The 23047-nt window shown below is 34.7% G+C and overlaps 2 protein-coding genes across 3 annotated transcripts; both read left to right on the top strand.

Annotated features, from left to right (window-relative positions):
- Positions 1-3030: 3030 nt before the first annotated feature.
- LOC114305412 (putative transporter C405.03c) lies at positions 3031-10234 on the top strand. Its single transcript, XM_028250486.2, has 8 exons — positions 3031-3398; positions 4761-5138; positions 5701-5921; positions 7318-7388; positions 7471-7572; positions 8679-8796; positions 8881-9016; positions 9776-10234. Exons 1-8 carry the CDS (start codon positions 3318-3320, stop codon positions 9836-9838), a joined length of 1170 nt encoding a protein of 389 aa, XP_028106287.1. The 5' UTR covers positions 3031-3317; the 3' UTR covers positions 9839-10234.
- A 933-nt stretch (positions 10235-11167) lies between these two features.
- Positions 11168-15822, top strand: LOC114305411 (ER membrane protein complex subunit 7 homolog). 2 transcript variants are annotated; one of them, XM_028250485.2, is made up of 7 exons: positions 11168-11413; positions 11707-11750; positions 13031-13139; positions 14379-14442; positions 14559-14675; positions 14791-14899; positions 15403-15822. In XM_028250485.2, exons 1-7 carry the CDS (start codon positions 11316-11318, stop codon positions 15477-15479), a joined length of 618 nt encoding a protein of 205 aa, XP_028106286.1. In that variant the 5' UTR covers positions 11168-11315; the 3' UTR covers positions 15480-15822. The 2 variants fall into 2 exon arrangements, with proteins under 2 accessions (XP_028106286.1, XP_028106284.1); XM_028250483.2 differs by having other exon boundaries at positions 11217-11413; positions 13028-13139.
- The last annotated feature ends 7225 nt before the right edge of the window (positions 15823-23047 follow it).

The following is a 23047-nucleotide window of genomic DNA, read 5'->3' as shown; positions in this document are numbered from 1 at the left end:
TTCATAATTTTGTAATGGTCCATGTTTTCAACTTGTTTTTGGATCAATTGGCTCCTTAGAGCATCAAATTGGAACTTCCAAATGATTTGAATTCATGCATGTTCGCGTGTTCGTATTGTTCATGAAATTGGTTTGAAATTGAGTTTGAATTAAGCACCCTTGGGCCTTGATTTCTCAAAATTGAGCTTTGAACTATGATACTCTATGTGTTTATAAATGTTTTCCAGAAAATGGGCCCAAGAGGATTAGTTTTGATGCATTTGAATGTGAGTTGGAGCTTGGAGGTGCGATCTGGAATTCCCAGATTCTGCACTTCCGCTCGAGCGGGGGAAATGCCGCTCGAGCGGGGAAACCTGCGCTCGAGCGGGACTCTGTTTTTCTGAAAATCTTGAAATAGTCTTCTGATCACATCTTTGTATCCTCATTCCATTCTAGGCATTCTTAGGCCTAGTTTAAGACATCTTGTTGAGGATAGATGTAGAACACACCGAGGCATTAGGGGTTAAATTATGTTATCTCCCAACTGTGTAGCTTAGTGTGTGTTCAATCTGTTAACTGTGTAGGGTTGGCGACTGGGGAGACGCGCTCTAGCATACTGTAGCCCAAACTCTGTGAGTAACAACTGTGTAACGATATGTTCAAAATGATTATCTTCTGAACAATTGAACTGTACTGCTTTCTGAACTGTTACTGTTAATTGAATGAATGTATGTTCTATATTCTGAACTGTATTGTGGCATCCTTAGCAACTACTGTTACTGACTGTTACTGTTACAGAGATCTCTGTCGGTTCCCTCGTGGAACCACTACTATTTACTGATTGATGGCCATCATTACTGTTCGGTCTTTAAGACCTACTGTTTACTGCTATGCTAATGGACGTACCACATACGATTGAATAACTGTCCTAACTGAAAGACTGAAGTATTGTTTAATGAATTGATTTCATTACTGTAAGGACATTTCATTCTTAACCTCCTTACACATTATGTTATTCACTGGGCTTTAGCTCACTGTTTATATATATATGTAGGTGCTCAACCACCAGATCAGAGCTAGGAGCGCGGGTTAGACTCCAGTTTTGTCAAGCCAGCCTTTGTGCCTCACTGCGAGGTTCCGAGTTGCCATGCTATGGCCTTGGGGTGTCTTGTTTTCCTCCGTCTGTCTTCCGTACTGTTTGGTTTACTGTATAGACTGTCAGTTACTAACTGTACTGTTATCAAGGGATTTGGTCCCTGTACTGTGTGACTGTAAATTTTGTATAGACTGTACTGTTTGTATATGTAAATGCATGAAAAATCTTTTTGGCATACAGACTGTCACAGCTCAATGGACATTATTTATTTACTGTTTTGGCTTCCGCCAGGCCCTGTACTATGTTTTACTATACTACTGTTCTGCAGGCCTTCGGTAATCTCGGATTACTGGCCGGTTACGGTGCTAAACCCATAGGGCCGGGTTTGAGTCGTGACACTACATCCTCTTAACTCCCAAATGTTTAGCGAATTACATCCTCTACTTCTCCAATTCAATCATCTACCCCTGCTTCTTAAATTCCTCATAAAATATGAATCATCCACCACCAGAGACAGCGGTTTCTAAGGAAACACCACCTGCTGGACCACCAGCCCCGGTAGATTAGATTCAAACACAAACAAAATACTGATTTCAGATGAACTACAATCATTATCGACAAAAACACTTATACACTAACACACTAGTTTTTAGATCAAATACATAAGATACAAGTCAAAAGAGTGTAGAACTCGATTATGATTCAAAAACACTAACTAAACTGAAGATCAGAGAATCAATTGTTGTGATTGCGAACCTTTTGGAGCTAAGGCTGAGTAGACAGAGAGAGAGAGATAATGCAAAGCCCTAGTGCGAGGACTACATGAGTTGAGCACGAGACTTATCTGTGGGGGAACGGTTACTGGTACACTAAAGGCATCGCCAACGGCAGAGAAAGAGCCTTTTACCGCTGAGTTGTCACGATGTCGGCAAGTAGGTCGGCGAAGACGGTGCTGATTGGCGAGCTGGTAATGGTGTCGGTGTGAGCCAACAGCGCATTGGGTCGCAGTGTCGGTGTGTTCGAAGTTGCTGCAATGGGCGGTGTGCAAACGATGGTGATCCTCGGCAGCGGTGGGAGATAGACGAAGCACTAGTTTGATGTAGAAGACAGAGAGAGAGAGAGAGAGAGAGAGAGAGAGAGAGAGAGAGAGAGCAGAGAGAGAGAAGAGAGAGATCAAACTCAGTTTTTGAAGCCCTTTCGTTTCTTCTTAAATTTATTTGTGATATATGAGTTTGGGATTGAAGGACCTTAAACATCATAAAATAACATTGTGGATCTCTTCCATTATTAAAAGTAGGAGAGGGACCTTAGACTAATTTTCCCTTTAGTCTATTGTAAATAAATAATTTTCTTGTCAATTTTATTTAGACAGATGATTTAAATTGAAAATAAATTAAAATATTAGATTTAAATTAATAAACTTAAAAACTCAATACATATTTTCATAATTTTCCCAAATATGTAACATAAATTTATGGGGGAATTACCAAAAAAAAAAAGAAAAAGGATTTGACCCTTTTAACAAATTAAACCCTGAGTTTTAATTTTGTAAATTTAAATTTAAATTTTTGATTTGTTTTCAATTTGAACCATTTGCTTATTTTCATTAGGTAACATCTTCAAAAAATAGAATTTTAGTCATTAAACTCATTGAAAAATAATTTTTTAAACATTTTATATATATTCACATTTAGTTTAATAATTAAAACACTATTTTTCTGTCGATTTTACTTATCAAAAATAGACGAATAGTTTTGATTGAAAACAAATCAAAATATTATATTTTAAATTGATAAAATTAAAAATTCAAGATTTATTTTATTACAAATCTAAAATTTTAGGGTTTTTTTATTTTTATAATTGTCCCTAAATTTTTTATTTATTTTTAATTGTTGCCATGCAAAGGAGTGAAAGCAACCAACTTTTTTTTAACGCAATTTGCCTTTCATTCATGAGTTCCCTCTATTTTCTCCAAACTTTTTGGCTTTTCTTTCACATACCTTCCTATCTAGCCCCGACCATCTACAACGTTCCGATCAACCCCCAATTTCTGGACGATTCATAAACTTGTAGCTAACCTTTTTCTATTTTTTTTTTTTTTTTTTTTTGGGTGTGTTGGTGACAAGTGAAACAACAAAGACTACGTCGAAGATCTGATAATCTGAGAGAAACCCGCATCGAAATTTGTTGATTTTCGTGTATATTTTGCAATTTTGATATCTGGGTCGTTCTTCGATTCGTGATGGGTTGGAGATACAGGGCTGGTTTGTTCCTGATTGCTGCTGTTGTAATCATTTGGGTCACCTCTGCAGAAGTCACCCAGGTGGTCATACTTCTTTCTCTAATTTCATTTCTAGTTTAAGGTTTTAAAATTATGTATTTGCAATGTATGTTCTGCATGTTTGTATGCATAGTTCATGTACCTTCATTTATATGGTGAAGTTATACATTTGCCTAAGTTGATGAATTCTTGTTTGTTTTTGAGGAATTGTCAATGAGATTTGAATTAAAAGCCTGAAATGTCAATTGGGATTCAAATAAAAAGTAAAAGATTCAATAACACCAGTTTGATTGTTAAAAAGTTTATTGCAATTATTTAGTTTCGTGTGTACCCCCTGAAAAACTGGAGGAAAATAAAGCAAAATAGAAGTGAAAACTTAAATACTTTGGAATGTCTTGGTTTTTGGAAAAAAGTTGAAAATTAGGTCTCGGGCTATCATTTGCTTGCAAATTATTTACCCCCGTTTAGGTTTCTCGGTAACCAAACAGAGGATTAGTGTAAACTCAGAGGTTTTTGCTGACAGAAGTTTCACTCTTAAAAACATGATTTGTTCTGAAATTAAATTGTTAAAAATGTTGTTTGCTTGCACTGTCAACTTCCGTCATGTTGTAAAGTAATGAGATTTCCTTATTTTAGTTGCAAAAAAGAAAGTCTTTTTTCAGTCAAATGGAGAAGGGAAAGATTTTATTGCATGTGGCAAAAATTGAATTATCTGGAACTAACATGAAAATAAGATGGAAAATCATTGGAAGTTGGAACTAAGAAAGAAATATGCATTGGAGGTTGGAGGCCTGAACAGAGTTTTGAATTTTTTTATTTTCCCAAGGCCCCTCAATAACCCTTCTCTAATCAGCCAATTGACATATGCCCAAGGCATGCATTTTAAGTACTGAAAAATCCTTCACTTTTCTTTTTTTCTGTTTTTTTCCCTGATGAACTGTTGTTTTGTGGCATAAATATGCAAGAACTCATTAATTCAAAGTGGTGTTTCATGTGTCCTCAATTGACTGTAAAAGTATGCTTTATTTTTTTCTCCATTTTTTATTCATATGACTAATGAATTACTAATAAAAAAAGGGCTTAACTGTTAAGGGAGGCTAATGCAATTATGTCAAAAGTGTAGGGCTAATTGTATTTTCCCTAACTTAAGGGAGGTGAGGTGAGTGTAATTTGCCCTTAAATATTTGATCCATCAATGTTTTTATATTTTGTTCCTCGTAATTAATTTTGCTCTTATGGATAATAGCTTTTTTATTATCTAAAAATCACACAATCCATAATTTCTATTCATTAGCTTATTACCTGGGTTATCATGAAAGGAAAAAGACAGTGTATCAAAACTCATTATTACCTGGGTTATTCATTAGCCAGATATTAACTTGTACATACATATCCTTTTAACAGGGTATTTTTACAGATTATAAGCAACCATTTGCAGTGACCTATCTTGGAGTTTCTCTAATGGTAGTTTATCTCCCAATAGCATTCATTAAGGATTGGATATGTAGCATCATAAGAAAACGCTCTTGTAATAATGAGTCTTCTGCTGGATTTAGCTCCCCTTTGAACTGCATTGCGGGGCGTAACATCTTTGAAATTGAACTTGAAGGGAATTTGAATAAAAAAGACAGTGACGCAGACCTTTCTGCTCTGGAAGAGGGAAAGCCATTAGTTCCTAAACACATAGATGATGCAGACGTGTTAAAACAACAGAAAGAGCTTACGACCAAGGAGATTGCTGGTTATGGATTTTCTATTGCCCCTCTATGGTTTGTTACAGAGGTAAATAACTGCTGTGTCTTAGTTTCTTCAACATATCTATTTAGTCAAGGTTGGTTTTTGAGTTTCTGAGTATAGCTGGTACATAAAAACCAACATTATTTCATGAGGGGTTCGTATTGGTAAAAATTTGTAAGAAAAGGAAAGATTCTTTCTCTAAATTTTGTTCCCTCCTCCTTCTAGATCTAGCTTTATGGATGTCCTTTTGATAGTATAGTTTAACAAAAAATTTATTCATGTATTAATCTTGCCATTTACACCTAACTCCAGAATTATGTGCATAAAACATTTTATTTCTGTAGTAGTGTTTTTTTTTTTACTGAACTTGGTTTTTTACCTCAAATTTAGGTTGGATTGCTGTAGGGTTGAGGTTTCAGTAAATTATCAGCTGGACACCTAATGTCATGGCTTAGAAATCCATATTACACTGATTTGGGGATTATACGACCGGCTTTTAGCTTAAGTGATGTAAAATTCTTTTTGTGTTTTCACGACTTTTCTTCAGCACTGTTGATGATTCATCCTTTGCCGCGTGCATTCTTCATGTGTTATTGTTGCTTTGCAGTATTTTTCCAATGCTGCACTTGCTCGTACAAGTGTTTCAAGTACAACAGTATTATCCTCAACTTCAGGATTATTTACTCTTTTCATTGGTTCATTTCTGGGTCAAGATTCCTTGAACATGGCAAAGGTGGCTGCTGTATTTGTCAGCATGTCTGGTGTTGCCATGACAACTCTAGGGAAAACTTGGGTTACAGATGAGTCACAAGAAGTAAATGCTTCTGAGTAAGTCTTTCCATCTTCGTTGATTTTGATTTATGCTTTGATTGTTTTGGCGGAAAATGTTATATGGAAAATGTTTTCCTCATTTTTTGGCGTTTGGTATGGCAGAAAAATGAAAGTCAATGGATAATGTATTCCATGGTCGATGGAAAACAAGCTTATTTGGGTGGAAAATGTTTTCCACTTTTGGAAGGTGAAAAACATTTTTCAGACTAAAGTCTTACCCATTCCACCACCCCACCACCACTAATACAATCACTGGGACATTACTTTCAAGATTGCAACCTAAGAAGCACAAACACTTCTAAGAAGGTAACGTGTCGTGTCTAACACCGACACGACACGACACGACTTGATACAACACCCATTGGACACTTCTCAACACTTAGACACATATGGAACACATTATAGGTTTGAATAAAATAGTTTGGAATCCAATAATAAAACAACAACATAAATTTATACATATCCTCCTCTAGACTCTAAAAATTATTTATCCTTATATATGACATATAACAAATATATAAAATTATATATTTTGCACTTGTCTCCCATGTGTCCTACATATTTTAAAATTTTGCATGTTGGTGTTAGTGTCATGTCATGTCCGTGTCCATGCTTCCTAGATCGCAACCAAACACAGAAAATGTTTTCTATAGAAACAAATGGATCGTTAGTCTTTGTATGTTTATATGTTGTTGGATTCTAATTTAGGTCTGTTCATTTTTCCAAGTTGTTGGACATGACATTGATTTGAATGGCTGAAATCTGGTCTGATGCATTTTCGAATTCTATTCAGAGATGTACTCAAGTCAACTTAACAAGCCTTAGTTCCATTGAATTCTTTGGAGATATGTTATATATCCAAATACATAGACTACCATCATGTACAGAGTTATTTGTGTTGCCAAAACTTTTGTAGCAAAGATGTTTTCAGAAAGTTTTGCCACATCTACTTTTCAGTAGTCTGAAACGCAGCTTTTGTGCCCTTCTTTTTCAGTGGAATGAATTGCTAATAGGGATGTTCTATGATGTATTGCTGATGTGTATGTTCTATGAGATTTTAACTTCTGGTCTCATGCGTTGCTTGGGGTTGTGTGGGGAGGGGGTGGGGGAGCATGTCTGAAGAATTGTAAGCTAATATTAACTTTACTTCCAAGTGTTTTACAAAAAGAAGGAAACAAAAAAATGCAGAGCCAGAGTTGTGGCCTGATAGTGTCCATGTCTCATTATATCAACTGAAAGGCAATACATTGTACATGCATTACACGAAATACTTTCTATTCTTTGCATAATGAACACGGTACTGTTTGTTATTTTAGCTTATCTTCTTCATCAGTTTGTGTATTGCACATGTCAGGGCATTGACTGACAGGTATACTTTTTGTTTCTTTTGAAGAGAAGGGAAACACTCTCTTGTTGGAGATCTTTTTGGCCTTCTATCAGCTATGGCATATGGGCTCTTTACTGGTCAGGCATTTTTTTCGTTACTGAACAGTGAAGTATACTTGATAATATTATGCAAATATTCATTTGACAAATAATGCTGCAGTACTACTCAGAAAGTTCTCTGGTGAGGAAGGAGAAAGGGCTGATGTGCAAAAGTTGTTCGGATATATCGGATTGTTTACACTTGTAGCACTATGGTGGCTTGGTAACACCCTTTTTTTTTAATCACTGATGCTTTGTACTCAAATCATGTTTCACATCATTTTGCTTGCTTTCGTTGCTCTATTTGAACTAATGTCTTCCTCATCATGCTAAACCTACAATTTCAGAAGTTATTTATTTTATTTTTGTTTGGTGCTCCTGTGGGAATTTTGTAGTATTTCTTTTGGAAAAATGTGGTTGAATTGAACTTGTGCGAGCTAAATGATTGAGCTTTCAAACTTGATCTTGAAACTCGAGCAAGACTCTCAACATGGGAGAATCTAGGACATGAAGCCATATTTGAATGGCCCAATTGTCATCTCATGAGGTTATGGGATTGAAGCACATGAAGGAAATAATGTGGTCATGCATATTGGTAGTGGTGTGGCCAGCCACTTGAATTAATGGAGCCATGTACCTACATTAGGGGGGGAAAAAAAAGGATTCACATGGCTGCCCCTGGTAGTTGAAACTCTGGATTAAGATTTTGTTAACTGTTGTACAGTAAAATTGAAGAGAAATAAATACAGTGTGCAAGATCCAAAATTGAAGAACGAGAAAATGCAAGAGGTAACGTCACAAATCATCCGCAATTACTTAATAAAAACAATTTTTAAAAGCTCATTTAATGATCATGTAAGTTCAATAATCTTTCTTCTATTTATAAAAAATACAAAAATAATTTTGTTAAAGAACTTGTATGAGAAAAAAGCAAAGAAAAATTATCTTTAGCATTATTTATGTTCAACAGGACAACCACCTCCAGGAAATTTCTTAATAGTGGAACAATTGGAATAGTTACTTTTTATTTCATCCACATTTAATTTACCCTGTTTTGATAAAAACCTTGAACACGTGTTGTGGTTCTGATTCAAAGTTATGTAAACTGAAAATGGGGTTTTGTATGGTAAAGAAAATTCTGAAACAGGTGCTTTGTGAAATATATAGATCATGGGCCTCTTGGCTTTATGGGGAAGTTAAGCAATGACAGTTTCTTGGTTAACCTGTGGTATATTGAGAATTTTTGGAAGAGATTGTTTGACAGTAATACTACTCTCTTTCTATTGTATAGAATTCATATACTATTTTATCTTGTATTTTGCATTTCAGTATGGCCATTAACAGCACTAGGAATTGAACCAAAGTTTACAATTCCTCATTCTGCTAGACTGGATGAAGTTGTTATTGCCAATGGATTTGTTGGAAGTGTTGTTTCTGACTACTTCTGGTATGCAAAGCAGCTATTTCCAATCCAATTTCTATTCATAACAATGTTCCTTCCTTATTCAAATCTACTTTTTATTTCTCCTAGGGCATTGTGTGTCGTATGGACAACTCCACTGGTGGCTACTTTGGGCATGTCTCTCACCATCCCACTTGCTATGGTAGCTGATATGATGATTCATGGCCGTCATTATTCAGCCATCTACATTCTTGGTTCAATTCAGGTAATAAGATTGTCTGGAAAAAACATAAAATTAGATTGTAATGCACTTGCTTATTATATCTAAAAAATGATGTGTGGTGTTTGTTGATGGGATTGGATCATCTAAATATAAGACTATGAGGAATGAAAAATTGTACTTCTTAGCCTGTGTTTGGTTGGGAGATTTGGAAAGAGAAAGGAAAAATGTGCGTAAAATTAGGTAAAATGTAAATCTTGATTAAACCATTTTATCCTAAAGCATATGGGCATCCAAATTTTTACTCTGTTGTTGATAAGGTGGAGTGTATATGTTGTTGGATTGGATACTTGACAAAACATAGCATTCTCATATGAACTTAGATAGTGTTTCTTTCATTTCTTGAAATAAAATTATTCGGATAGCGGGGGTGGTATTTGATCTCTACTTATGTTGAGGTGACTCTCTACCTGTGATGTTTGAATACCTTTTGTAGGCTTTGTTTAATTCAACAATTATTTTTGATTGAAATTTTGCAATCATCATGTTTAGATAGGAGGAGAAATGCAATTGGAACTTTTCCATTCTCAAACATTTTAGATTAAACAAAGGGTAAATTATGTAAATAGTCCTTGATGTATACCACTGATTTCATTTTAGTCCTTAATCTTTAATTTTGCATTCAATTTCTACATGGGACGATGAAATACACCCTGGTTTTTTCTGACTGCATGTATCCTTCTTCAATTTCACGCTTTTCTTTCATTTTCTTCCCCCTGACATTTTCCTTTGGTGGTGTTACAGGTATTTCTAGGATTTGTTATAGCTAATATTTCCGATAATTTCTGCCAGAACTTCGGGTTGTAGCATTTTGTGAAATATTTCTTGCTTTGGCAATCATAATTCTTTCTTGGGGCCAAACACCACCTTGTTGATTAAGGTCTATGGAGTTACATAATGTCGGGAAAGTCCTGGGAGAGAGGTTCTTGGCATCTGCAACAAGGAGAGAAGATAAATAATGCTAGTCGTTGTATAACTAAATTTTGAGCAAATGGTATATACAAGTGAGTCTTTCTCATTATGGTTCGAGTGTTGTGTGCCCAATATGTAATAAAAAGATTTTGGCCAAATGGTTCTCATTTTTGTTTTTATTTTTGGGGGCTTGTTCTTAGTTGTATTGTTCCATGGACTGTGATTTCCATGGATGTTTTGTACAAATTTTGTCTACAGATTAATATCCGTAATTGTGCTTTCCAATTGAAAGGTCATCTTATGCATAATGTAATATTTCCAATTGATACATTAACATTACACAAATTGCAGGTGAAGTTAACAGGATAAGATTGATTATTTTTTAAAATAAATCTAATTATGGCACAACATGGTAACATGACAACTAAATAAGTTAGGTCAGTGTTGAACTTGAATAGCATGAAATTAACAAAAACAACTTATTTAAAGAAATATTAGTTACATTATTTAATATAATAACCATATTAAGTTGAATAAAAAAATATTGGAACAATTTAGTTTTTTTGTGTGTTTTATTTGGGATAATCTAATAATTTCATTTACTATTTTTAAGTCAATCTAATAAATAAAAAATAAATACAAGTTAGGGTTTATTTATTTTTTTTAAATTAGAGAAATGAAATTATTTCATAGATATTTATTTTCATAAAATTTAACTTGTGAGAAAAAAAATATATTGGTTTCAGTTTTTAGAATTCACTTTTCAGAAAATTCTATTTTTTTGTTTTTCATATTTTTTTTTTGTTTTTACTGAATTTTTTTAATATTTTAAGTAATTTTTTTTAATTTTTAAACACACCTAACATAAATATACTTAAAAAGTATAATATTTGTGAAAAAAATATTTAAAAAATTCACTAAATACCAAATACAAAAAAAATATAAAAATTCAATATATTTTTCATATTTTTATATATTTATTAATTTTTTAAAATATTTTTTCACAAATATTTTACTATTTAGATACATCTAAGTAAGGTGTATCTAAAATGTAAAAAAAATTGCTTAAAATTTTAGAAATATTCACTAAAAATAAAAAATAAAATATGAAAAATAAAAAACTCAATTTTCAAAAAACTGAAACCAAACACATATTACTGTTTTGAATTTTGTATCTCTTTGTATATTTTTTTTATTTAAAATTTTAAAACTGTACCATTCTTCACAGGAGAGAAACCACAAACCAAAATACAGTTAAAAGCTTAATTACCTAACTTGGAACTCTTTTTCAGGTTTTCTGTTCCGACTCAGCTCTGAAACCCTTCGAATCTCTCTCTCTCTCTCTCTCTCTCTCTCTCTCTGTGAGTTTCCAATGGCAGGGAAAAAGAGTTCCAAATCGATCTTACTCAAACTGTCACTTCTTCTCTTCTGTTTCTCTCTTCTCTCTTCGGCACTTGCGATCACGCCCGGGTACGTATTCTTTTGATTTGCATTCTCGATTCATATCCCTAATTCACTATTTGTGTGTGTGTGTGTGTGTGTGTGTGTGTGTGTGTTTAGTTGTTGTTGATCTGTTTGGTTGCTGAGAAAATGTGGGAAAAGGAAATCAATTACAATTTAGAATTTTGGAATTCTTCACTGTTTGGCTGTTGAGAAAACTGAGGAAGTGGAAAATCCAAACAGAGAAGCGGTTTTTTTTTTTTTTTTTTTTTTGTATTTTGTGACGGCATGGAATTTTATTTATTTGAATTTCTTTTGAGCAGGACTGGTGATGGTTATTCCATAAATGGTCGCGTGAAGATTCCAAGTATGCTGCTTTTCCTTTTTCCTTTTTTTTTTTGGTTTGATTTTGTCTGAGTTTTGGTTATTCTTGTATTGAGTGAGATTTGATTACATGTTCAATCTTCAATTTTGTTATTTGGTCCTGCCCAAGTTTGTTATTTTCTCACAAGTTTCTTTTAGCTAAATTTTAGAGTCGTGAATTAGTTGAAAGTCTATGTCCTTTCTAGCAAGTGCTACATGTGATTAGACATTAAGGTCCTTTCTCTTTGTGTGGAAAATAGGTTCTTTAGCAAGAAAGAACCTTTAATATCAGTTTTGTTTTTGTTTTCCAGCCAAATTTTGATTGTTTTGCTCAAGTCAAATATTATTTGGCCATTTTTGTTTAAGTTTGTTTGGCTAATTTTGCATCCTTTCCCTCTTCTCTTCTTTTATTTTAATCAATGTGAAACCCATCTTAGAACTTTTACATTTTGAATTTTTTTTTATGTTTTGTTAGTAGAGGACACTTGTGTTTCAATAATTTTTTTTACCATTGTTAAGAGAAAAAATTGATATTATGTATATAAATCAAATTTCAGTGAGACCATCATATATATTATTTTGAAGTAATTTATATGAGACTGAAAAGATTGGTCTAGCACTAATATATGTAAGACTGTAACTCTAATCTGAACTCAAAAGACCAAAACAAGGCCAAAACAGTCATCAAATTAAATTAGATAACAAAGATTAGACTTGAATTCATATATTTGCAATTCACTGTTCTAAATGTTTGCTATAACCATCAACCACTGGACCTTTAACTTTTTTCTGTGTGTATTCAACCATGTTTCAGACTATGAGAACCTTTTGTAATACAAATTGTCAGTTACTATCATCAATCATCATGGTTTTGCAAGTAAAGCTAAGATTTGGGATCTTCAATAAGGGATCCATGGAGGTCATTATATTGGGGCTTCAGGAAGGTGACAGACAGCAGAGGGTATTTGATTTAATTAGAATAGATGGAGGAAGGAGGCAGAGATCCTTGGTTAGCTGAAACAAGGGTGCCTGAATTGTCCAATTCAGAAACAGATGAATTAGCTAAAACAGGGGTAATAACTCTAGCATGTTTGATGGGCCACTTTTCACTTGATGAGTTGTGTGATGTAGTAGGCAACCTCATTTTCTGTCAACTGATAAGACTGCTGCATTTTACCAAGATTGATATTATTTTTTTAAATAAAAAAAATTGCTCTCTAGGATCAAAATGTCTTTTCCCATGCTTACTGACTTCTCCTGATGATTAATCATTTTGTTTAGTAGGTCTTGGTGCAAAGGGATTTGGACTTCCTGGAAAACTATCCAACGTTAAGGTCACCCTTAATGGTGGCCAGAGGGTCACATTCCTCAAGCCTGATGGATATTTTTCATTGTATCCTACCAGCTTCATGTCATGCATTGAGACTTGATCAATTTTATTTTTGACTTATCTTGCTCGCATTGTATAACTCTGCATTCTTTTTTCTTTCTATGACTGAAATTGTTTAGTGTTCTACACTTTGCTCTTTTCTACTCCTTTTCTCAGTTGGTGGTTGCATCTTTTTGGGGTTTTGTAGATTGATATTTGTTTGAAGTTTTCAAACTTGATTTCCTAATGCTTTAACTGATGGTGGGCAATGCATACATCAACAATGTCGTTTGGTTATACTTCAATAGGTTTCTATAAATGGCTTAGGGATGTAATGCTCATCATCTTTTGGAGGTTGGATAAATGTTTCGAAGTGGTAATCAAATGAAGGGAGAACCCACATGTAACGGATGTGGAAAACTTTCCCAGATTCTGTATGATGTTAGATCAGAAAAAAGTATCAAATAGTTCAAGTAGCTATGAAGGCATGAATTGGAAACTGGCAATTCATCCACACCAATAATCATTGGAAGTCTATTATTGTCATTTTTTTGGGAGCATGTTTAGGAAAGTGGGCCATCTGGATGTGGTAAATGGCAATGATGCAAAATGTCTATGGCCTTAAACCTGAACCATAATGTGTTGCATTTTTTTATTTTTATTTCCCAATTAAACCATATGGAGTTTGACCCTGCAACTCTGATTTTCCAAGAAGTTAATATTAGAAACCTAAGAAGCACGGACACTTCTAAGAAGGTAATGTATCCGTGTCGTGTTGTGTCCATGTCGGACACCGACACTCTTTGGACACTTCCCCGACACGTGTCCAACAATCTACAAAACGTGTCCTATTTTTTAAAGACCTGGACACTCTTTAGACACTTGGAGGATACACGTGTGTATCTTTTAAACACGTGTCTATCGATTAGACACATATGAAACTAATTATAAGCTTGAACAAAACAACTTAAGATATAATAATAAAACAAAAACCATATAAATTTATAGGGATTAGTGTCATATTGCATTTTTTATTATCTTTGAATGATATATTTACATATATAACATATAATAAATATATAAAATTATATATTTCCGTGTCCCCCACGTGTCGTGTCTTGTCCTGCATTTTTTGAAAATTAACGTGTTCCATGTCCATGCTTCCTAGTTAGAAACTATAACTTGTATCTTCATGTTTTTGTAAATGTTGCTACTGAATCCTTATGTAGGCTTGGTATAGTTCCTTAACCTATATGCTCAAAGCCATAATGTCCCAACTGGTACACATCTTATTGAAGTGGCTGCAAATGGTTATTTCTTTTCTCCAGTAAGTTTCTCTTCGGATTTTTCATCGTTGAATTTATTAATTGCCAGGTTTCACATAATTCTGTTCTTTAATTCGCTCTTTACTTCTTTCTTTCTTTCTTTTTTCTTAATGCCCAGGTTCGTGTTGATGTTAGTGCCAGAAACCCTGGCAAGGTTCAAGCAGCACTCACAGAGAACAGGAGGGGTCTGACTGAATTGGTTTTGGAGCCTTTGAGAGAGGAACAGTATTACGAGGTAGGTTTTGAGTGGGTTTACGAGCCACATTTTGAATTTTTTTCTGTTCATGTGTTCCTGGCTTTCAGCATTAATTGGTTCTGTAATTTATGTTCCTTATCTTCTTTTTTGGCAGATAAGGGAACCTTTCTCCATAATGTCTCTTGTGAAAAGCCCAATGGGTTTGATGATGGGATTCATGCTGATTATGGTGTTCCTAATGCCCAAACTAGTAGAAAACATGGGTATGTGCTCTATACTTGTTTTTAGTGCTGCTTAGGTTTCAAGCATGCGCTTGCTGTAGATTTAACTTGTGCTCCCTTGGCTTGGATTAGCAAGTGTTTTCAATCCAAGTCCAAGCCGTACCCAAATGGGAAAGCCTTATTTGGAGGACTGAAGTGAAGAAATTTCATGTTCTACCATGATATATAAGTACATTTGATTTTTAGCCCAAATTTTCAAAGGACCTTCAATTAAAACTGTATTCTCCTTAAACCCTTCATACGGGCTTAGTTGCCTTATAGAATGAACAACTAATGCCAATCTCTAGAAACAACTTCATACGGGCTCACTAAACCATTGGTAACAGATGGCCAGAGAGTCTGTTTAGTTATAGAAATTTTTTTTCTCCTGGAAAAGTAATCTTCATACGGGCCATTAAGCATATATCAATATGGTAAAAAATTCATGACAAGGTATGTGGTGGAAATTACAGCAGTTGTAATGCATGTGTTTTTTATTGGTGCAGATCCCGAAGAGATGAAGCGAGCACAAGAAGGGGTTCCATCTCTAGCAAACATGTTACCTGGAACTGCTAGGAGTTGAAAGATTTTGGAACAAGGCAATGTCTATTCTATTAATTTTGGTAGGACGAAAGATTAATAAAAGAATCTGGTTGTAGCTACCTACTGAGCTCAGAAGAAGGATCTTGATTGTCAAACTCTTGTTGGTGGCAATTTTTGATTTTATCACTTGAACTGGTTTTGGGGATGAACCAAAATGTCAGAATTTTTTTCTTCATGATTTAGTTTTAGTCATTCTATTAATTATTGATGTTTTTCTATGTATAGTTGCACGCACACATCTTTGTAATATCGGTCAAATTTTCGAACCCTCTTGAAGATTTGATTAATTTGCAACATAGCGCTTTTGATTATCATTTTCTTATTTATATTTTTTTGACAACATGTCAAATATAAATATTATTTATGAGCTTTATTATGGGAAATAGTTTTGTCAAATTTTATCTCTAATTTAATTCAAAATTTAACATTACTAAAATTTGAAACTAAATAACACAACATTAAAAATAAATTAGAAGAGTTGTCAAGATCGTCCCAGCAAAATCTTTCTTTCTTTTTTTTTCTTCCGACCCACTTACTAATATTTATATTTAATAATAATAATAATAATAATAAATTGGGTAAATTACACTTTGTCCTCTTAATGCTTGATTTCTGATCCCAAAAAAAAAAAAAAATGCTTGATTACTTTTTCGCTTTGGTCTTTAAAGTTTTTTTTTTTTTTTCATTTTAACTCTTCATGTTTTAATTTTTAATCAATTTACTCCTAAAATTAATTTATGTTAAAAATTAAATAAAAAATGACATGTTAAAATTCACGTGATAAAAATATTTTATTATATATAACTCACATCTCTAATACAAAATTAAAATCTAATACAATAATATTTTTATTTGTTATGTGATAGTTATTATGATATTTTTTGTCTAATTTTTAATATAAATTAATTTTAAGAGTAAATTAAGAAAAATTTGAAACATAAAGAATTAAGGGAAAATTGGCCTAGGGTCCCTCCCCCACTTTTCGTAATGGAAGAGATCCGCGATATTATTTTTTGATGTGTAAGGTCCCTCCCATCTATCACAGAGAAATTCAACCCTCTTCATTTTCTCTACTCTCATTCAGCACCACGATCAAACACGCACACACACAGAGTTCACTGTTTGTGATCGGAAACGCAATCATCATCACTCTGTTTCTGAAATACAGATCGATCATGGCATTTGCATGATCTGCAAGAAGAAGTCGGCGGAGGACGAGACCATCACCGAGAGAGTGAGGGAGCTTGTGTGTTGCTGTGTGTGTATCTCTTTTCTTTTTCTTTTTCTTTTTTTTTTACACCAACAACCACTAGCACGATCTTGAACCCCGAAAGATGTGAAGAAGAGAGAAGATGCGAACTCTAATGCTACTTCGTTTTCTTCTTGCTTGGCTCACTCTCGTTTCATCTAGCTCTAGCTCTGGTAATTAAATTCTCAGCTTTATGCATTGTTTGGTTGTTAGAGTCAAAGGTATATATTTATGGAAAGCAACATCTCTGGGTTCAACTCTCTGGGTTGATCCAGAGAATTTCTCTAGTTTCAAGCATGGATCTTTTGGCATGTTTAACATTAAAGAAATTTTCCTTAGGTTCCACACATCCAGTAACATTAACGAAATCTTTTGGCAGAATTGAAGAATTTGTAATTCATAATCATATAACCAGGATGCTGCTAGAAAATTCAATCCAACCCAGAGAAATTCTGGGAATTTCCCAGAGAAATTCTTTGGCTAGAGAAATTTTCCAGAGAAATCCTCCAGAGAATTTCTCTGTGAATTTCCCAAAGAAATTCTAGTATAATAACCCTCACCATTGTTTACCGCATAACCACTTATTACCGTTAAACTGAACTGATTATGATTGACAAGCGAACTGATTGAAATACTGAACTGACTAACTGAAATCTAGAACTGAATTGACTGATTATATTTGTTTACTTGTGCATTTATCTATTTGATTGTTTGATAATCTGTTAACCTTTTTATGCTTTTACTGTTAATTGAAGGCCCTATCGGCGGCCGAATCCGGGAATTGATTGAGGTTTCTCGACCCTCATAATTAATGTGATTTTATGGTGTATTTACCTGAAATTTGATTTAGTATGATTAAATTAGATTAAATATTGGGTTCATTGCAAAGTTTGACTTAATTACAATTAGACCACTTAGTGGCCATTATCTATGCACTTTTGAGCCTTATACATTGAATTAAAACACTTTTGCTCAGCTCATTTTGAGCATACCACCGACTTGAGAGAGGGAGTGAGAGTGTCTTCATCTCTTTTGCTTGATCTTGCTTGGATTGAGAGGATTGAAGTATAGATTTCATATTTGAGCTCCTAAACCTTGAATACAAGACTAAGGTAGGAAACTCATCTCCTTATTGTTGTCATTGAGCTAGTTCTTGCATGATTCATGCTTCATGGTAGAACTAAGTCATGTTTTGGTTCATTGTTGTTGAAATGAAGCTCATTCCTTGCATGCATGTTAGTATTGTTGGATTTTAAGTTGAGTTCTTGGCAAATCGTCACATGCATGTCCATGTTTTGAGTGTAGGCCATGTTTTCATCATGTTTGTGAATCAATTGGCTCATTAGAGCATGTTTTGAAGCTTGAAAGTTATTTGAAGATCATGCATGTCATGTTTGAGGATTGTTCTTGAAAAATTGGTTTGAAATTGGGTTTGATTAAACACCCTTGGGCTTTGACTTCTCAAATTGAGTTTTGAATCATGTTTAACTATGAGTTTATAAGAGTTTTCCAGAAAATGGGCCCAAGAGGATCGATTTTGATGCATTTGAGCTTGAGTTTGAGCTTGAAGGTGCAATATGGAATTTCCAGATTTTGCACTCCCGCTCGAGCGGGGGAAGGTGACGCTCGAGCGTGGAATCCGAGCATCCAGTATCTCTGCACTGTTTTACAATCTGCTCGAGCGGAGACTGGGTGCTCGAGCGGAGTCTTGTGTCTCAAGCTCGAGCGGGCGTCGAGCGTCCGTCGAGCGGAGATTTCACTCATTCAGTACTTTTGCAGTACGCTCGAGCGGGGGATTTACCGCTCGAGCGGGTACTTTTGTCTGCATGTCCGCTCGAGCGGAGTGACCTACGCTCGAGCGTGACCTCTGTTTTCTGAAAAATCTGAAAATGCTTTTTAAAGTACATCTTTGCATCCTCATCTCATTCTAGGCATTCTTAGGCCTAGTTTAAGACATCTTATTGAGGATATAGATGCAGAACACATCAAGGCAAATTAGGGATTAAGTTATTATCTTTCCCAGCTGTGTAGCTTGGTGTGTTCAATCTGTTAACTGTGTAGGGTTGGCGACTGGGGAGGCACGCTCTAGCATACTGTAGCCCAAACTCTGTGAGTAACAACTGTGTAAAGATATGTTCGAAATGATTATCTTCTGAACAACTGAACTGTACTGCTTTCTGAACTGATACTGTTAATTAAATGAATGTATGTCCTATGTTCTGAACTGTATTGTGGCATCCTTAGCACCTACTGTTACTGTTACTGTTACAGAGATCTCTGTCGGTTCCCTTGTTGGAACCACTACTGTTTACTGACTGATGGCCATCATTTACTGCTCGGTCTTTTAAGACCTATTGTTTACTGTACTGTTATGCTAATGAATGTACCACATATGACTGTACTGACTGAACGACTGAAATACTGATTTAATGAACTGTTTTCATACTGTAAGGACATTCATTCTTAACCTCTTTATGCATTATGTTATTCACTGGGCTTTGGCTCACTGCTCATATATATATGTAGGTGTTCGGGCACCAGATCGCGGCTAGGAGCGTCAGGGTTACTCCAGTTTTGTCAAGCCAACTACCGTGCCTCACTGCGAGGTTCCAAGCCTATCATGCTAAGGCTTAGGGGTGTTTAGGACTCCCCCTTCTGTACTGTCTTGCTGTTTTGTAATAACCAAATGGATTGTATAGACTGAATGTTTACTGTACCGTTACATAGGGATTGGGTCCCTATTCTGAATGATTGTATATATTGTGTATACCTTTCCACTGAATGTAAATATGTTTGGAAAGTCCTTTTGCATGCAGACTGTCAGAGCTCATTGGGCATTGTTTAATTACTGTATTGGCTTCCGCCAGGCCCTGTACTCTGTTTTACTGTACTACTGTTAAGCAGGCCTTCGGTAATCTCGGATTACTGGCCGGTTACGGTGCTAAACCCATAGGGCCGGGTTTGGGTCGTGACATCTGGGTTCAAACCAGAGAAAATTGAAATTTCTCTGAGTACCAAAGAAATCCAGAGAAAATCCAGTCTAAGGAAACTAGAGAATGAATCTGAATCCAGTGTGAGCTATGAAACTTATGTATAGTTGGTATAGATCTTTGATAATGGTCTTTAATAATTGCAAGCTCATCACTGCCTAGTAAGCCCATACAACTTTGTTGCCTTCAATTTTTAGTCTTAGTCCATACAACCTCCTCTTCTTCTTCTTGCTCAATTCTCTATCTCTCATACAAATCCACAGAAGTATATACAAAGCAGCTAGCACACCAATAGAGATACCTTTGACCCCAATCTATGTGCTTGCAGTGCTATACTGGGTATATAACTTACAAATTGATCCAACCAAAATTAGCTAACATGGAGATTACAAAATATACTAAAATGCTTTGAAAGTCAACCCCGACCTTCCTCTTGGTAGAAAATATGCATTCTATAATGACGTCTTTAATTTTACATTGTTTACAAAATAACAGAGAATACCTTACCGAAGCATTTATTGGCAATAGAGAGATTTTCTCTGCTTAAAGATAATAGATCAATCATCAGGGGATAACCCTCAAGCAGACAAGAATCAATTTAAGAGTATAGTTGGCTTATTAAATAGAACTACAAATAGTAAGTTAGTCCCTCTACTTCACTATAGAAGTGGATTTCACCTTAATGTTTGAGGGAGATGCTGATTTTAGTGACTCACATTGGCAGCAAATTGTGTAGAGAAAATTTGTGTAGTTTTGTGTGGTTTTATCCAAAGAAGATTACGCTAGAGAAAATTTGTGTGGCTTTGTGTGATTCTATCCAGAGAAAATTGTGTTAGAGAAAATTTGTGTGACTTTGTGTGGTTCTATCCAAAGAAAATTGTGTAGAGAAAATTTGTGTGGCCTTATATGGCTCTATCTAGAGAAAATTGTGTAGAGAAAATTTGTGTTTTTGATCAAACCAGACAAAATTGAACAAAAGACAAAAAAAAAAAAAAAAAAAAAAAACAGATATGAAGCTATCTAGAGAAATTTGTGTGGCTCTATCCAGTAACTTCACCAAAAGTCACCAACCAAAAGTCTTTATGTATAAAAGTCCAAAGACCAAACAATTGTAGATATAGATTTTTGGCAAAATTAACATTAACGAAATCTTTTGGCAGAATTGAAGAATTTGTAATTCATAATCATATAACCAGGATGCTGCTAGTGGAGGATCAAACCCACGGCAGATAAATTTGAATTTTCTCTGGAGTCCATGAAAGGCTAAGGAAATTTCTCTGGCAGTGTCCATGAAAGGCTAAGGAGGTCAGAGAAATTCAAAATTTATCTGGACCAATTTTCTCTGACTTGAATTTTCTCTGGACCAATTTTCTCTGGATTGTTGTTGAGGGACCTTAGACATCATGAAAATATTTGATGTCCTTTATACTATAAAATCATAATATCAGGGACCTTAAAAAAAATACCCCAATAATTAAAGTGAAGAAAATCAAAAAAAAAAAATTAAGGTCAAAATGAGAAAGTGATCAAACATAAAGGAGGTAAAGTGTAATAAATAGGGAAGATTAGCCTAAGGTCCCTCCCATTTTTAGTAATGGAAGACATCCACAATATTATTTTATAATGACTAAGGTCTTTCAACCCCACAGCTAATATCACAGGAAAATTTGGCTCTCTCACATCAAACCTCATATCTCTCTCTCTCTCTCTCTCTCTCTCTCTCTCTAAATCCAAACCTCTTTTCACTCCCTTCAATGGCCACTGCCACCACCGCCATCGCAAATACCATCATCATCGGAGCCAATTTTATCGCCGTTGGAGTTGCCGCCGATGTAGATCGGCTTAGATCTCTGTCTCCCAATGCCAAGTATTATTGACCAGTTACATACCAATGTGTTTGATTGGTGATTCTTTTTTATTTATTTTTCCTATTCTTAATCTTGAATCCGTTTTTAATCGAGATCCGCCAAACATATTTAGGCTCTGGTAGAGACTGCTCACAGTGTGATGGTTTGGAAGGAATTTGCAATGAAGGCTTCCTAGTGCAAGTGTTATTCTGATCTTGGAATGATGCTTCTGAAACTACAGAGTGTAACTCCCTCTCTATTGCTGAATGATAGAAAAGTAGAAATGTGAACATGTGTTCTTTTCTGTCAAGTTCACATTCTTTTGTTTTTTTCCAATTAATAAGCTTGATAGGTTATTCTGATGCTTGCCACTCTTGTTCGATTTTCATTACTTAAGTATTGCAAGGCATCAAATGTGTTTCCTTATTTAGTATTCTCTAACATAATTTTCTCTGTATAGAGCCACACAAAGCCACACAAAATTTCTCTATACAATTTTCTCTAGATCTCTACACAATTTTCTCTAGATAGAGCCACACAAAGCCACACAAAATTTCTCTATACAATTTTCTCTAGATCTCTACACAATTTTCTCTAGATAGAGCCACACAAAGCCACACAAAATTTCTCTATACAATTTTCTCTAGATCTCTACACAATTTTCTCTAGATAGAGCCACACAAAGCCACACATTTTCTCTAACACAATTTTCTCTCGATAGAGCCACACAGATTTTCTCTACATAATTTTCTCTGGATAGAGCCACACAAAGCCACACAAATTTTCTCTACACAATTTTCTCTGGATAGAGCCATACAAAACCACACAAATTGTCTCAAACACAATTTTCTCTAGATAGAGCCATACAAAACTACACAAATTTTCTCTACACAATTTTCTCTAGGTAAAACCACATAAAATCACACAAATTTTCTCTACACAATTTTCTCTGGGTAGAGCCACACAAAGCCACAAAAAAAATTTCTAGCACAATTTTCTCAAGATAGAGCCACACAATGCCATACAAATTTTATCTACACAATTTGCTCTGGATTTCTCTAGTACTCACAAAAAATTGATCAAAATGGTGATTGTTTAATTTTCTTTGGTTTGTTGTTGTCTAAATGGCTTACAGTTTGGTTTGATCAAAAGTATAGAGAAAATTATGAGCAAACCAGAGAAGATTGGTCAAAAACACAAAGAAATTCTCTGGGAAGTCCAGAGGGAAAATCCAAAGAAATTCTGAAAAGAAAATCTATAAAAGGTTCAGAGAATTTTTCTGGGAAGTGCAGAGAAATTTTTAGTTTTTTTCTAGAAAGAAAATCTTTGAGAAGGCCAGATAAATTCTCTAAGTAAATTTTTTTCTGAATCGATATTAAGAGACTTTAAACATTATAAAAATATTAGGCTTCATTTGGAAAGCCATGGTTTGGGTTTTTTTGGCTATTTTAGCCACAAAAAA

The sequence above is a fragment of the Camellia sinensis genome, chromosome 13 (genome assembly GCF_055761805.1).
Source record: "Camellia sinensis isolate YWXY chromosome 13, ASM5576180v1, whole genome shotgun sequence".
In the NCBI taxonomy this organism is placed as follows: Eukaryota; Viridiplantae; Streptophyta; class Magnoliopsida; order Ericales; family Theaceae; genus Camellia; species Camellia sinensis.
The sequence above is the reverse complement of the archived record's forward strand: the minus strand, read 5'-3'. Positions and strand labels throughout refer to the sequence as shown.

Excerpts from the sequence above, each read along its gene's own strand:
- LOC114305412 (XM_028250486.2), top strand. The coding sequence starts at position 3,318 with ATGGGTTGGAGATACAGGGCTGGTTTGTTCCTGATTGCTGCTGTTGTA. Across the intron at positions 5,922-7,317 it reads CAAGAAGTAAATGCTTCTGA|AGAAGGGAAACACTCTCTTG; the intron begins GTAAGTCTTTCC and ends TTTCTTTTGAAG. Across the intron at positions 9,017-9,775 it reads ACATTCTTGGTTCAATTCAG|GTATTTCTAGGATTTGTTAT; the intron begins GTAATAAGATTG and ends GTGGTGTTACAG.
- LOC114305411 (XM_028250483.2), top strand. The coding sequence starts at position 11,316 with ATGGCAGGGAAAAAGAGTTCCAAATCGATCTTACTCAAACTGTCACTT. Across the intron at positions 13,140-14,378 it reads CCTGATGGATATTTTTCATT|CCATAATGTCCCAACTGGTA; the intron begins GTATCCTACCAG and ends ATATGCTCAAAG. Across the intron at positions 14,900-15,402 it reads CAAACTAGTAGAAAACATGG|ATCCCGAAGAGATGAAGCGA; the intron begins GTATGTGCTCTA and ends TTATTGGTGCAG.